The sequence below is a fragment of the Drosophila kikkawai genome, unplaced genomic scaffold (assembly GCF_030179895.1).
Source record: "Drosophila kikkawai strain 14028-0561.14 unplaced genomic scaffold, DkikHiC1v2 scaffold_102, whole genome shotgun sequence".
Classification (NCBI taxonomy): Eukaryota; Metazoa; Arthropoda; class Insecta; order Diptera; family Drosophilidae; genus Drosophila; species Drosophila kikkawai.
Window position 1 is genome coordinate 16,052 of NW_027222430.1, and position 15,966 is coordinate 32,017.

Here is a 15,966-nt window from a genome sequence, read left to right on the forward strand (position 1 = left end):
GTGTCAAAAAAAAATAAGGGCGTGAAGCGAAGTGCCTTGGAGAAAATTACATTCGAGAAATATAAAAATTGTTTGTTCACAGGACAACAAGAAAGTGATAGCATGTATTTGTTTCGGTCTAGGGGGCATGAAATTAATACATACAAAATTACAAAAATTACATTAGATAATAAGGATGATAAGAGGCTAATATGTGAAGACGGAATTGCCACAAAAGCGATAGGACACTATTCGACAAGAGAAGGGGAACTTATGGGGTGTATCTCAACTCTAGCAGACAAAGCACGGGGGTTAAATAATGAAACTCTTGCGATAATGAGTGAAAGAAAGAGAGAAGACTTAAAAAGAAAGTTGGATGAAACAAACAGTGCGCTCGACGAATATGACAGAGATTTAATTTGGCATTATATTAAAATAGCTAAACTAGAAAATCCAGAATTTGTGATATAAAATATAAATTCAAATTTGTAAATAAAACATTGTATTTAAGTTTTAAACTAAAATAATTTATTCAAAATGTTTAGATCTAAGATTAAAATATAATGTATAATGTAAAGTTAAAATTAAAAATAAATAAAAATTAAAAAAATAAAAAATAAAAAAAAAAAAATGTGATGTATGTGTATTGTAGGAACATATGAGGACCACCATGTAGTATAAGTGGAAACAATATGAGGACCACCATGTAGTATAAGTGGAAACAATATTAGGACCACCATGTATTAAGTCGATTGTAAATAAAGTAGGTTATCGATAGTTTGTAATGATATATGTATATTGAGAGACTGCGATCTCTACTTTTTGTCGGCGTTTTGTGAAAAGAAGTGCGCAACTTTTGGTGTAAAATAAAAATATAAAGACTGCAATATATAAAGGCCTATAATATTCAGAAGTGGTCTTGAACACGCCTTAAGTGAACTGTGTCATCATCATCAAATTAACAAATCTGGAAGTACACACATACATGCCATCGACAAACTTAAAAAATTTGCTTAAAAAAGAATTGCAATTTTTGTGCGTCGTGAATAGTCTGGATGCTACCGGCACCAAAAATATTCTGATTTGGAGGTTGCAACGAATAGCGAAACCACAAATTGAGCAGAGCGTGCTGAAATTGAAAAGGAATTTGGAATCTGGTAAAGTCGACGAAATGGAACATTCTAGAAACCTTTCGGTTGCGACGGAAAACGACGCCGCCATTTCGACAGAAACCAAAGACAACGTAGAGAAATGCGACGAAGGAGAAGAAAGAAACAACGAGAGTGGGCAACAGAATAGCGAGAGACGAGAGAAGATACAAAATGAAGATGGCGACGACCAGTACAACGACGAAGAAGACGGAAAGGACAACGTAAAGAAAAGCTACGACGTAATGAAAAAAAGCAACGTAAAGAAAATCGACGACGTAAAGGAAAATGAAAACGTAAGGGAGATGGACAACGCGAAGCAAAAGGGAAATGGAAACGACAACGTAAAGGCAAATAAAAACGTAATGCAAAGCGACAATGTAAAGCAAGATGATAACGTAAGGCCGAACAACAACGTAAGGGAAGCGGACGGAAAAAACAATGGAGATTTTAACGAGCCCGGAAATATGAAAGAGCAATGCGACTTAGACGTTATTCTACAACGCTTTGAAATGGAGAAAGAACTCGCTAATATTAAAAATAAACAAAGTTATGCAGAGGGTGCTAGAAATAAAATATCTCTGGAAATGCTAAAGGAGCTGGTATACGTTTTTGAAGGCGACAATAAATTCTCCAACTGGCGTACAATGATCAACAATGTTCGGAAAATATACAACGTAGATGACGATGTGATGCGAGCAGTAATCTTTAACAAAGTCAAAGGCAAAGCATTGGAATGGGTGACTGCTAATCCTACGCTAATGGCAGAAACTGTAGATTTTCTGCTAAACGAAATGGCCAAACATTTTGAAAAGAAAGGGTCTAAACTTATTACCAGGAAAAAACTACAATTATGCACCTGGAAAAGAGGAAAACGCTTCGACGAATATTTCCAAGAAATGGTATCTCTGGGAAATGAAATTGACCTGGATGAAGATGAGCTGATCGAGTACATGATAGCGGGAATTCCGGATGTAAATCTTCGGAACATGGCGAAACTACAAAATTTCTCGACGAAGACCGAAATTTTAGAAGCATTCATCGATATCGAGTTACAATGGACATCATCCACACAACGAAACGCACAGGAACAGAAGGATGCTGGAAAAACTCAAAGGCGAAATGTTAAGTGTTACAACTGTAACAGTTTGGGGCACATAGCAAGCGAATGTCGAAAGCCGAAACGAGAGATGGGTACTTGCTTCGCTTGTGGAAAACCTGGACATCAAGCTAAGGATTGTGAGCAGTATAAGAAGCGAGATGTACAAAATGAATATGTAAGTTATATGAAAGTAATATTTTTATCGGATACTTATTGTAAACCCATTTTTATAGAAACACTCTTAGATTCAGGAAGCCCCATAAGTTTGATAAAACAAGCATACGTTCCACCTCAAATACATTTAAGGAAAATGAATAACAGAAGTTTTGTTGGAATTAACAAAAGTAAACTGAAGATTTTTGGAAGTGTAAAATGTTTAATTTCTTGTTCAAATAAAGACGTCTTGTGCGAGTTAATGGTGGTGGATAATGAATCTATGGGTTTTTCAATTATTTTGGGTAGAGATTTCTTAAAACAATGCAACATGAAACTGACTATCGAAAAGAAAACCGAAGAAGCTGTCGAAGAAAGTAATATTATGGAACTTAATGAAAATAATGACACGAATAAAAAAGTCAGTATTATAAGTGAGGAAAAATGTTCGGGAAAGAATCAAAAACGAAGTATAGGAAAGGAAACAGAAGAAAACAGTTTTGAAAATCAAATATTAGCAATTGAGTATGATATTCCAGACGAGAAACACGAATATAGTATTGGAAAATCCGTTAACTACAAGCAAAGAATAAAGTTAATTAATCTTATTGAAAGTGGTTATATAAAATGCGCAAGGCCGGTTGAACCGAAAATAAAAACTGAAATGCAACTAGAGGTTGAAGATAACAAGGCATTTAGTAGTGCTCCTAGAAGATTGTCCTACGCTGAGAAGTCCGATGTTCAAAAAATTATTGATGAGGGTTTAGAGAATGGTATTATACGAGTGAGTGAATCGAAATATTCATCTCCAATAGTATTGGTTAAGAAGAAAACTGGTGGTCTGAGAATGTGTGTAGACTATAGACGTCTTAATAAACTGACTACAAAAGTAAAATATCCTATACCATTGATAGATGACTTGCTAGATGGTCTTGTTAACAAAAGAATATTTACGAAACTAGATCTGAAAAATAGTTATAACCATGTATACATGCATCCTGATTCAATTAAGTTTACTGCTTTCATAACTCCACTAGGACAGTTTGAATACTTAAGAATGCCATTTGGATTAACAAATGCACCATTTATATTTCAACGTTTTATAAACAAAGTATTTGAGAAAATGATAAGAGAAGGAAAAGTTGTAGTATATTTGGACGACATAATGATTGCTACACGAGAATACGAAGAACATATAGCAATTTTGGGAGAGGTCTTTAAACTTTTGGTAGAAAACAAACTTGAATTGAGAATGGATAAGTGCAGTTTTTTAGAAAATGAAGTAACATATCTCGGATATGTTATTTCAGAAAAGGGTATACAGGCAAATGAGGAAGGAATTCGGGCAATAAATGATTTTCCAATTCCTACTAAGGTCAAAGAAGTTCAGAGCTTTTTAGGAATGTGTTCCTATTTCCGGAGGTTTATCAAAGACTTCTCATTTATTGCAAAACCGCTCCACGATTTGACGAAAAAGGACAAAAAATTCGAATTTGGACTAAATGAAATGGAGGCGTTTGAATCATTGGAACGAAAATTATTAGAAACACCAATTTTAGCAATATATAATCCAGAAGATGAAACAGAGCTGCATTGCGATGCGAGTGCAATTGGATTTGGGGCGATATTATTACAAAGAAAAGGCGACGGAAAGTTTCATCCAATTTTTTACATGTCAAAGCGAACTACGGAAACAGAATCTAGATATCATAGTTTTGAATTAGAAACTTTGGCAGTTATATACGCGTTGAAACGTTTTTGGATATATCTTCAAGGCATTCCTTTTAAGGTTGTAACAGACTGTAATTCGTTAAAGTTGACTTTACAAAAGAAAGAACTAAACCCGAGAATAGCAAGGTGGGCATTAGAACTAGAAAATTATGATTTCGAATGGGAACATAGGTCAGGAAAAAGAATGCAACATGTTGACGCATTAAGTAGGTGTAATACAATTATGGTTATTGAAGATAACACGTTTGAGGATAATCTTCTTATTTGTCAAAGTAAAGACAAACAAATAATTCGACTACAAGAGATGTTAAAGGAGAGAGAGCATAGTTTTTTTGAAATGAGGAACGGAGTAGTTTATAGAAAAAACAAGGATAACTTATTGTTTTATGTACCCGAATCAATGGAAACTCACATTCTTTTTAAATACCATAATGAAATGGGACATTGGGGAACGGAAAAAGTGGCAAATATAATAAGTAAAAGTTATTGGTTTCCAAATATGAGAAGTAAGATAGAGGAACACATTAAAAACTGTCTTAAATGTATTGCATTTACAGCTAAGAATACGAGACAGGAGGGTTTTCTTCATTCTATACCGAAAGGAACGTTGCCTTTTCAAGTGTTACACATAGATCACTATGGTCCGATTGAAAGCAAAAATGCCGTAAAAAAACACATTCTGGTAGTAATAGATGGTTTTACCAAATTTGTAAGATTGTATCCAACAAAAACTACGAAATCAAAAGAGGCAATAGATGCATTATACGATTACTTCAGAGCATATAGTCGACCAAAGATCCTTATTTCGGATAGAGGAACATGTTTCACATCACAAGAGTTTGAGAGTTTTGTTTCGGAAAACAACATTGAACACTTAAAGGTTGCGACAGGGTCACCGCAGGCAAATGGCCAAGTAGAAAGAACAAATAGGGAACTGGGACCGATGATAAGCAAACTAATAAATACGGAAGAGAATGAGCAATGGTATAAGGTACTGTCTGATGTAGAATTTGCTATTAATAACGTATTTCACAAAAGCATAAATGAATATCCGAGTAAAATGTTATTTGGGATACGACAAAAGGGGAAAGTAATTGATAACGTGAAGGAAAATATAATTGAGAATGAACAAATTAAAGAAAAGGTCAATTTAGATGAAATTAGAGAAAAGGCTAGAGTAGCACAAATAAAAGCACAAGAATATAATAAAAAATATGTTGATGCCAAACGCAGAGAACCACACAAGTATCAAGTAGGGGATTATGTTATGTTGAAAAATTTTAATTCTACAAGTGGAGCGTCTAGTAAGCTTATTCCGAGGTTTAAAGGACCTTATGCAATCGCAAAGGATATAGGGAATGATAGATATTTAATAAGAGATGTAGAAAATTTTCAGAAAACGCAAAAACCATATGAAGGGATATGGGCAGTACACAATTTGATGCCTTGGATTGATACAGAAGGAAAAAATAATAGTAAAGGAAATGAATTAGATATAGGAGAAGATGAATTAAACATAGAAGATAATGAATTAGATGTAACGAATGATGAATTAAATGTAAATGAAAATTGTGAAAAATGTAAAGATTATAGGGACAATGAAGAAAGAAAAAAAGAAACAAGGGAAAAATGTATTTACAGAATTAAACCTAGTTTAAGAAGCAATATGAATAATTATATATGTAAAGACAATTGTAAAAATGATAAGGAAGATAAAGAAGAAAAGATTGTATTTAAAAGAATAACAAGAGCTATGTCGGCAAGGATCGGGAGATCCTAAAAGTCAGGACGGCCGAGCTGTAGGAACATATGAGGACCACCATGTAGTATAAGTGGAAACAATATGAGGACCACCATGTAGTATAAGTGGAAACAATATTAGGACCACCATGTATTAAGTCGATTGTAAATAAAGTAGGTTATCGATAGTTTGTAATGATATATGTTTATTGAGAGACTGCGATCTCTACTTTTTGTCGGCGTTTTGTGAAAAGAAGTGCGCAACTTTTGGTGTAAAATAAAAATATAAAGACTGCAATATATAAAGGCCTATAGTATGTTTATTTCATTACAAAATTTCAGATGTATTTATCCAGCTGTCGTCACTTTTCGGGAAGCCCAACCAACGTACGAGTGCTCTTTTGCCTTGTCTTTTAAGTACCTTTTCAACTAGATATGTGTTGGGAAATCGGGTTTTTTTCAGCTCTTCCTTATAGAATCCGCCTTTTACGGGATTTCCATTCAAGTCCTTTAATAGGTATGTTACCGGATAAGTGTTTTGAATTTTGTATATTGTAAAAATTTCAACATTCCAATTCGGAGTAAACCCTTTTTCAAAAACTCCCTTATATTTTGAAATTCGAACATTGTCACCAATTTTCAGTTTGCTACCTGCAAACATTTTGATATTATTGTAGACCGTTTGCAAGATATGCCTCTCATTCTCGGCGTTTACTTCTACGGGAGCCATTTTTATAGTCCTGTGTACTTTATTGTTGTAAAAGTTAATTAAGGCTTGATACATATCGATCCATTTATAGGTCCCATTGTAAGAAAACTCCTTCCACATTAGTTCTTTTAATGTCCTGTTGAATCGTTCCACAATGGAAGCCTTTAGAGTACTAAATGTCGAATAATGATTTATTTCATAACGATTCATCAACGACTTAAATTGTATGTTAAAAAACTCTTTCCCGTCATCTGTTTGTAGATGCTTAGGTACTCCATACCCAGAGTTGAAAATTTTTTCCATTGCTTCAGAAACATGTGAAGCAGTCTTAGACTTAAGTGCTTCACCAAAGGCGAGCTTTGAGAAGGTGTCAATAACTGTAAGAAGGTAGCGATATCCCTTATTCGTGGGAGAGTACTTTTGCATATCCACCAAGTCAGCCTGCCATAACCAATTTATTCCCTTTGTAATAACTCTCCGACGTAGAAAATGTTTTCGTGCAGGAGCATGTAATTCATTAATAATACCCCGTCTACTCATTTTCACACAAGTTACTTAGAATATCCTTTTTTTTTCAATAATACTTGAAATAATAACCTGAAGTCTGTCTAAACGATCCTCAATATCGGTGGCCCTCACATCAGGAATACTAATAATTAACTCCTCTTGATGTGACATTAGCGATGCTCTTATATCGAGTATAGCCTTGTCAACATATTCTTTAATGACTAAGTCCGAATTCTCTTTTGGAAAGTCTCCATTTTTTAAGCGCCTTCGCTGAATATTAAAGTTTCCATCCGTATCTATGAAGAGTCCTGTCCCAGATTTTTCATATCGTTTTAAATTAGTGTTCTGCTTGTCATGTAAAAAACGTCCAAACTTGTCAACGGACATTATGATTATAATCTTATTTGATAATGTTTCATAATTATATACTTAATTAGAATATAATTTTAGCCTCTCTTAGTTCCTCAATTATCGATGTAATCTCATTATTGTGGTTTTGATTGCCTGCTGATTCCGATGCTATTAAGAGCTGAAGTCGTTCCACTAATTCATTTGGATCGTTCCAGTAGATTATCTTAGGCTTTTTCATCTCAAGTGTCATGAAACCAGACCCACTTATTATTTCTTTTTTCCCTTTGGGTGTAGATTCGGCGACGGGTACCTTAGCTAAAAGTGGTTTAATAATTTTCGAATATTTTAATGCTCTCGTTCCTTTCACTTGTCCATTTGGTTGAAAATTTCTTCGATACACATTTGTTTTTATTAATATTTCTCGATATATTTCCAGGTCATCTGCATTATAATTATTTGGGAGGTGGTGACATATTAAAGAATATAATCCGCTTGTGAGTCGCCAGTTTTGACCATCATCAAATTCAATTATATTGTTGGTTACATTTATTTTGTTATTTCCCAACATTAATTGCCCAGCTTCATTTTTGTATGGTCCATATGTCTTATCCAAAATTCGTTCTCGTGCCAGTTCACTAACATTAAAATTTTTCGGGCTCTCTTCAAACAGAGGTTGAGTTGCTATCAATGGAGATGAATTGGGGGAGGATTGCCTTGATAATACACTTGGTGCGTGGAGAGACGTTTGGCTTGATATTGCAGGTGATTTATTTAAGTGGTGATCGGGTGGTGAGAATGAAAAATCATCGTCTATAGCGGGTTGGGAGTAAAATTGATCATCATCATCATCATCATCTCTATTATCATTGCGAGTATTCTCATAATCATCTTCTTCAGCACTTTTCAACCTCCAATCCGATAGATTGTATTCATCTTCTTCAGCATTTGAATTTTTGTTAGGCGCAGTATAAAATGTAAGTTTCCTCTTTTTCATATGCGGAGTTTTATTTTCAATCTCCATCTTAGTTTTATCATATTGGTTCTCTTTGTGTTATTGTACTCAATTTTTTTGGTATGATTAACAAGTTCATTTAGCGGTTCAGTTATCGGCTTAAATGTTTCTTCTAAACCCATAGTATTCTGACTTTTAAATTGTTTTAGCTCTAAAAATTTTTTTTTAAAGCATATCGAGTTTTATTCAATTGTGATAAAATATTTTAGTTCATTGTGATGAAATTTTAGAATGTCTGATAAACCGACCTGATAGTCAGACCTGATCTGTTTACCAGGTCTGATAAACCGTATCAGGTCTGATAAACCGACCTGATAATCAGACCTGATCTGTTTATCAGGTCTGTTTTCATTTTTTAACTGAAATATAAAGGCTGAAAAAAAAATAAATTTCCCAAGTCCCTTTTCCCAAATAAAAAGTTTGTAATATTTTTTATATATTTAAATTTTTTTTTTTATTTATTATTATTATTATTATTATTTTTTTTTTTTTTTCATTTTTAATCTGAAATATAAAAGCTGAAAAAGAATTTTCCCAAGTCCCTTTTCCCAATAAAAAATTTGTAATATTGTTTATATATATATATAAAATTTTTTTTTATTTAATTATTGAAATTTGAACTTAAATCTATTATAACGTTCCCATCCTTCAGCTTTTGGAGAGAATACGACCCTGAAGAAATGTTTTGGATTACCTCATCACTAAGGTGTGAGAACCTCTCCGGGAGGAATACATTTCTGGTATCCAGCTCGACCATAATATTGGTGCCGTACCTTCCCGTCACCCGCCTGGCCGAATAAATATGAAACGGAATATTCATCGGCAGCTTGTGAAAAGTTAACTTCCTTTTCACTCTGCAGGCGTTGAAGGCCTGCATCTGAGGATCTTCCTCAATATCCCTCAAAAGGGCATCGATGTCCTCCTGCGTGACCCCAGTGGGGAGGTTGGAGGCGGTTGAGTTGGATGAGGCGGATGAGTTGGAGCTAGATGCGGTGTTGGAGTCGGTGGAGCTGGTGGAGCTGGTAGAGCTGGTGGAGCTGGTAGAGCTGGTGGTGGTGGTGGTGAAACGGTTCATGATGATGCTGCTGCTGCTGCTGTTGTTGCTGCTGATGCTGGTGGCTGCTCGCTTGCTGATCGCTGAATGATATTTTTCCTAGACGAGGTCCCTGAATTTATACCCGCCAAGGAGCATATTTCTCCTCCCACTGCTATCCACTTGTACTATGGTATTCGGTCTCAAGGGATAGAACGTCTAGCTTTGTAAAAGGTCAAAGTGTCCACTTCATGTGAAGTGGTTACGAAGGGTATGGGAAGAATTACAGTCTAGCAAAAATTTAAGGCATAAATGCCCACAGTTAAAAGTACCAAATTTTTGGAAACGCTGATAATTATATCTTATTTTTTCCCCTAAATATCTAATTATTTCTAAAGGCGGCTGCAAGCTACCAAAACTGTCAAAGTAGTACGAGTCTGATCCTTTCTTATAATACGCCACCCAATGCGTTCCTTCTGATGATGAGTCTGCTAAATTTATTATTCCACACTCGGAATAATGTGGTACTTTGGGTATCTCATCTCTCATATAAACCCCCCGAAAATGTGGAATATTTTTAAAGGCAAACTTCAATATATCAAAATTGGAAAGTGCTCTCTTGGGTAGCTCATTTAATAGTTTTTTTGATTACATTTTTGTTTATTATTATTTTTTGAAAATGATATGCCATAACCTTTCTTGTATGGTTGTAGGTACAAGCCTTTACCCAACGATACAGATTCCATTTTTCTGTTATGTCTCTGGTTTTCCTCAAGTTGTGCCTTTGCCATCTTTGCATTGTTAATTGATTTTACAATTGCAGCGCTACCTGACGCTAAACTACCCACAGCGCTAAGGGCTGTTAAAATAGGTACCAATGGTAAAAAACCACCAACTTTGGGAACTGCTATTACCCGTGGAATTACAACATTTTTCTTACATCCCATTGATTTCGATACTGCACTGCGTGCCACTTTAACAGCATTCAATATGTCGATTGGCTTATTCTTTCGCAATTCGATGGTTGCCTTTTTGATAATTGATGCAAGAGATTTTTACACCACTTTCTTTTTCTGTTGCTTTGCTCCCATACCAAATTTCTTTTTTAGCTTCATCATGTTTGTAACAAAATATGATGCAGCCCTCTCACTAATGCTGCTATCCGCTGCTTTTACTCGATCCCAAGCCCTATCAATTAAAATCGAGTCTGCTTTATGACGTTCCCCCAAATCCTTTGTATTTGAATATGCTATATCGTGTTCCCTACAAGCTTCGTCTAAGCCGTTGATACCCCGATCACCGCGAGCTAATCGTTTCTCTAGCTTCGTACCAGGTCCACAGTAATTATACCCAGGTATATGAGCCTCAAAGGGAAGAGTGTTTATTAAATTATTTATGAGACCTGTACTCCTGTTAATGCTGATCAAGAATATATATGATTTATGGGGTCGGAAATGACTCCTTCAGCCAGAAAAAGTATTATTTTATATTTTGAAATCAAATTTTGGAGGACAATTCGGAAAGCTGTTCTGAATTGGGTTTTCTACGCTTAACAAATCTGCATACTACGTTTAGGACTTTTTTTCATTTCATTTTTTCTCAATTTTTGAGAATTTTATCTAATTTTGAGAAAATGGCTCAAAAAATTTTTTCCTTCGGATATGGCTAAATCGATTCTCCTGTTAATGCTGATCAAGAATATATATGATTTATGGGGTCGGAAATGACTCCTTCAGCCAGAAAAAGTATTATTTTATATTTTGAAATCAAATTTTGGAGGACAATTCGGAAAGCTGTTCTGAATTGGGTTTTCTACGCTTAACAAATCTGCATACTACGTTTAGGGCTTTTTTTCATTTCATTTTTTCTCAATTTTTGAGAATTTTAATGATGGTACGTACCCCTTATCAGATTTTGAGAAAATGGCTCAAAAAATTTGTTCCTTCGGATATGGCTAAATCGATTCTCCTGTTAATGCTGATCAAGAATATATATGATTTATGGGGTCGGAAATGACTCCTTCAGTCAGAAAAAGTATTATTTTATATTTTGAAATCAAATTTTGGAGGACAATTCGGAAAGCTGTTCTGAATTGGGTTTTCTACGCTTAACAAATCTGCATACTACGTTTAGGGCTTTTTTTCATTTCATTTTTTCTCAATTTTTGAGAATTTTAATGATGGTACGTACCCCTTATCAGATTTTGAGAAAATGGCTCAAAAAATTTTTTCCTTCGGATATGGCTAAATCGATTCTCCTGTTAATGCTGATCAAGAATATATATGATTTATGGGGTCGGAAATGACTCCTTCAGCCAGAAAAAGTATTATTTTATATTTTGAAATCAAATTTTGGAGGACAATTCGGAAAGCTGTTCTGAATTGGGTTTTCTACGCTTAACAAATCTGCATACTACGTTTAGGGCTTTTTTCATTTCATTTTTTCTCAATTTTTGAGAATTTTAAGGATGGTACCCCTTATCAAATTTTGAGAAAATGGCTCAAAAAATTTTTTCCTTAGGATATGGCTAAATCGATTCTCCTGAGTAGTTAAATAAGCCTGGTTTCGGGACCTTTGATGTCGGTAAAAAGGGTAATAAAAATGCAATTAATGGATTAGCTGTCAAAATTAGAGTGGTTTAGATAATAAAAATGCACTTAGTTAGGGGGAGATATGAACCTGTCATAAGAGGGGGTAATAAAGATGGAATAAATTAGGGTCAGTGCATGTAAAAGGACACTTGAGATCAAGTGTTCAAGGGATTCCCACAGGGATATGGATACGAGTGCGAATGCAACGGAGCGATCCCGGTAGCGACCCCGGATCGATGCACGTGCACCGACGACCCCTCACTTAGAGGGTGAGGCAATAGAAAAAGGGCGCACCGGGGAGATCCTGCACCGACAGGAGTGATCCTGACCCACACGTGTACGTTCACCCACTTAAGGCAATTGAAAAAGGGCGCACGGCGGCGGTGCATCCCGTGTACGTTCACCCACGATCCTCGTTTGAAAAAGGGACAGGGTGTAAGTGAACAAGGGCGCCAGACGTGAACGTTCAGGCAACATCCTCACTTGATAAAGGGACGGGGTGTAAGTGAACAAGGGCGCCAGACGTGAACGTTCAGGCAACATCCTCACTTGATAAAGGGACGGGGTGTAAGTGAACAAGGGCGCCAGAGTCGAAACATGTTCCCACCCACGACTCAGGACTGTGATTTTCCCTGTGAGATACCTCACTTGAAAAAGGTCACTTGTTTTCCCACTGAAGCGCCGCTGGAAAGAGGATCAGAGCAGTCAAATTTTCCCACCCTCATCCCACCTACACTAGATCAAGTGCGTGCAACAACCTGCTCAATTAGCTCACCAAAAATCTGGATGGGTGAAGGATGCACTTGTAACGGTTACTCATCGAAGTTGGATCACACTTCAAAAAAGGATGGAAAGGTTGGGAATGGACATCAAGTGTTTGTCCCACATTTTTCGTATTTGTTTGTTGATCGTTTTGCGGGTCTACGAAAAGACTAGTTGTGACTTAAGAATCACTCCTAGTTTGTGTCTCAACCGTCACCATCAACCGCCGCCGCAACCGCAACCGAAAATTTCAAAGTGAAATAAAAAACAAGTGCAAAGTGTAAAAAAATTTGTAAAATATAATTTACAAAATACACAAAATCGAAAAAAACCTTAAAAAATTAATAACAAAAAACCAAAAGTTTTTAAAAACAATCAAAAACAAACAAAACCAAAAACCTTAAAAAAATTAATAACAAAAACCAAAAGTTTTTTAAAACAATCAAAAACGAACAAAACCAAAAATCTTAAAAAAATTAATAACAAAAAACCAAAAGTTTTTAAAAACAAACAAATACAAAAATGTACGCCAACAACAACAACATCATCAACAACAACATGAATGCAATTTATTGCAACTCCTGCCAGCGATACCTACCCCTATCAACTCAATGGCACAACCATGTGCGGACGGAGCAGCACAAATATTTTGCTACCCGACCCCTGGATGGGAGTGTAAAGCAAATCATCGATGGATACAAGGGACGCATCCTTCAGTATATGTTCATAAATGAGGGAGCAGCTCTTAGGATTCCTGTTGAATTCCTAAATGAAGCGGGCCAAGCGCTACTCCCTCATATCGAAAGAGTGCTATCGTTCCACACAGCTTCAAAAATAAATTTTGAACTGTTTGCAGAATACATGTTAATTAAAGAACATGAAACACAAGTGGAAATGAAATCGTTTCAGATTAAGATGACTCTGCTTACGATTGGCTCAAATTTATCCGATTTATATAATTCCCACACTGAAGCCATTATTACGAAAATGGGTGAGTTCCAAGAGAAGGACAGTGGATGGACCCTAACACGCATAGTTAGGGTCGAGTTGAACATGATGCAATGTGTTCCTCTCAAGGGATCTGAGTATTTCGATCTCCCTCCCTCTCTTAAAAAACGCAGAGCATGCATCAATGTGCAGAATAGGGATGTTTTCTGCTTCAAGTGGGCAATAGTCTCAGCACTTAACCCCTTAAAAGAGAAAGGAGAAAGGTGCAATGCCTATGGTGTGGATATTAAATCACCAATTATCCACACCAATAATATAAAAATCGATTTTACTGGGTTGACGTTCCCGATGAAAATAAAGAGCATTGACAATTTCGTGCTTCAAAACCCTCACATAAGTGTAAATGTGTTTGGGTATGATGAGGAGAAGGACACCGTATACGGCCCACTATATTCAAATGGAAAGGAGAAGGAGAACCACGTAAATATGCTTTTCCTCGATGGACCAACCCCCGATAATTATGGCCATTACATGTGGATTAAAAATATGTCCGGGTAAGAAAAACATAAATATATCAAAAAAATATATGAAATAATTATATTTTTATGTCAATCCACTTATACATATAAATACATTTTTGTTTTACAGACTTCTATCATCACAATTGGGAAAAAACGGTGATAAGCGTTGGTTCTGCAACAAGTGCCTCTCATACTCAACAAATGAGGCCAGAGCTCAACGCCATGCAGAAAGATGCACCAACATTGTGAGCGAAACACCCAAGGAAGGAGATGTCATCAAATTCGACCATATTAACCGCCAGCTGGAGGTACCCTTTGCTGTGTATGCCGACTTCGAGTGTATACTCGAGCCCACAACGATAGATGTAAGTGAGAAGACGCAAATAGTAAATAAGCATATTCCGATTGCCTTCGGGTATTATATTAAGTGTTCATTTGACCCTGCCTTAGACAAATATGTTTCAAAGACAGGTTCAAATGTCGGGCGCACTTTTGTAGATAGTTTAACGTCTGATTTGTCTGCTATTTACGAGAAGTACATGAATTATATAGTCCCCCTTCAAATGAGTGCACAGGATGCTTATGATTTCGATGAGGCCCTTAACTGTCACATATGTAAGGGAGTTTTAGGAAATGATAGAGTGAGAGATCACTGTCATTTTACAGGTCAATTTCGAGGGGCTGCACATAGCGAGTGTAACCTAAAGTATAAGACAGGAGATTTCATACCTGTTTTCTTTCACAATATGTCTAAATACGATGCACATTTATTTGTGAAAGAACTCGGGGAGATTGAGGGTGAAATTAAAATAATTCCCTTGAATAAGGAGGTATATATTTCAATTTCAAAATATATTCCTATAGGAAAAAATAAATTAGAAATTAGATTTTTAGATACTATTCGTTTCATGCCCTCTAGCCTAGACAACCTTGCAGGAACTTTAAATGAAGGGGATTTCAAAGTTCTTCGAAATCAATTTCCAAATAGTACTGATTTTAGTTTGCTTCGTAGGAAAGGTGTATTTCCCTATGAATATTTAGATTCTGAGCGCAAGCTGATGGAAACTTGTCTCCCACCAAGGAGTGCATTTTTCAGCAAATTAACAGACTCAGAATGTTCTGAAGCTGATTATCTCCATGCAGTTCAGGTTTGGTCCCACTTCAAGTGTAAAACACTTAGAGATTATTTAGAGCTATATTTGAAGACAGACGTTTTGTTGCTGACAGATGTCTTTCAGAATTTTAGGGCTATCTGTAAAGGTATCTACGAACCTGCCCATTATTATACAACTCCGGGCTTCTCATGGTATGCGATGTTGAAGACTACCAAAATATCCCTCGAGTTAATATCGGATATAGACATGATTTCATTTATTCAAAGTGGAATTCGGGGGGGGTTTAGTTCAAAGTAGTCATCGATATACAAAAGCGAACCACAAATACCTCAAAGATTTCGATCCAACTAAGGAATCGGAATATTTGATGTATGTGGACGCGAACAATTTATATGGATGGGCAATGTCTGAACCACTCCCCTATGGCGATTTTAAATGGATGGAACCTTCAGAAATAGAATCATTTAATATTAATTCTATTTCTGAAAGTAGTGAGTATGGATACATTCTAGAGGTCGACTTGAAGTACCCATATGCACTTCACGACCAACACAATGACCTGCC

The 15,966-nt window shown here is 35.9% G+C and overlaps 1 protein-coding gene across 1 annotated transcript; it reads left to right on the top strand.

The window, feature by feature from the left end:
- The first annotated feature begins 792 nt into the window (after positions 1–792).
- Positions 793–2,662, top strand: LOC121501901 (MATH and LRR domain-containing protein PFE0570w-like). The gene is made up of 2 exons (XM_041774475.2): positions 793–2,404; positions 2,463–2,662. Exons 1-2 carry the CDS (start codon positions 965–967, stop codon positions 2,472–2,474), a joined length of 1,452 nt encoding a protein of 483 aa, XP_041630409.1. The 5' UTR covers positions 793–964; the 3' UTR covers positions 2,475–2,662.
- Positions 2,663–15,966: the final 13,304 nt, after the last annotated feature.

What these genes read in the sequence shown, in the direction of transcription:
- LOC121501901 (XM_041774475.2), top strand. Translation starts at nt 965, where the DNA reads ATGCCATCGACAAACTTAAAAAATTTGCTTAAAAAAGAATTGCAATTT.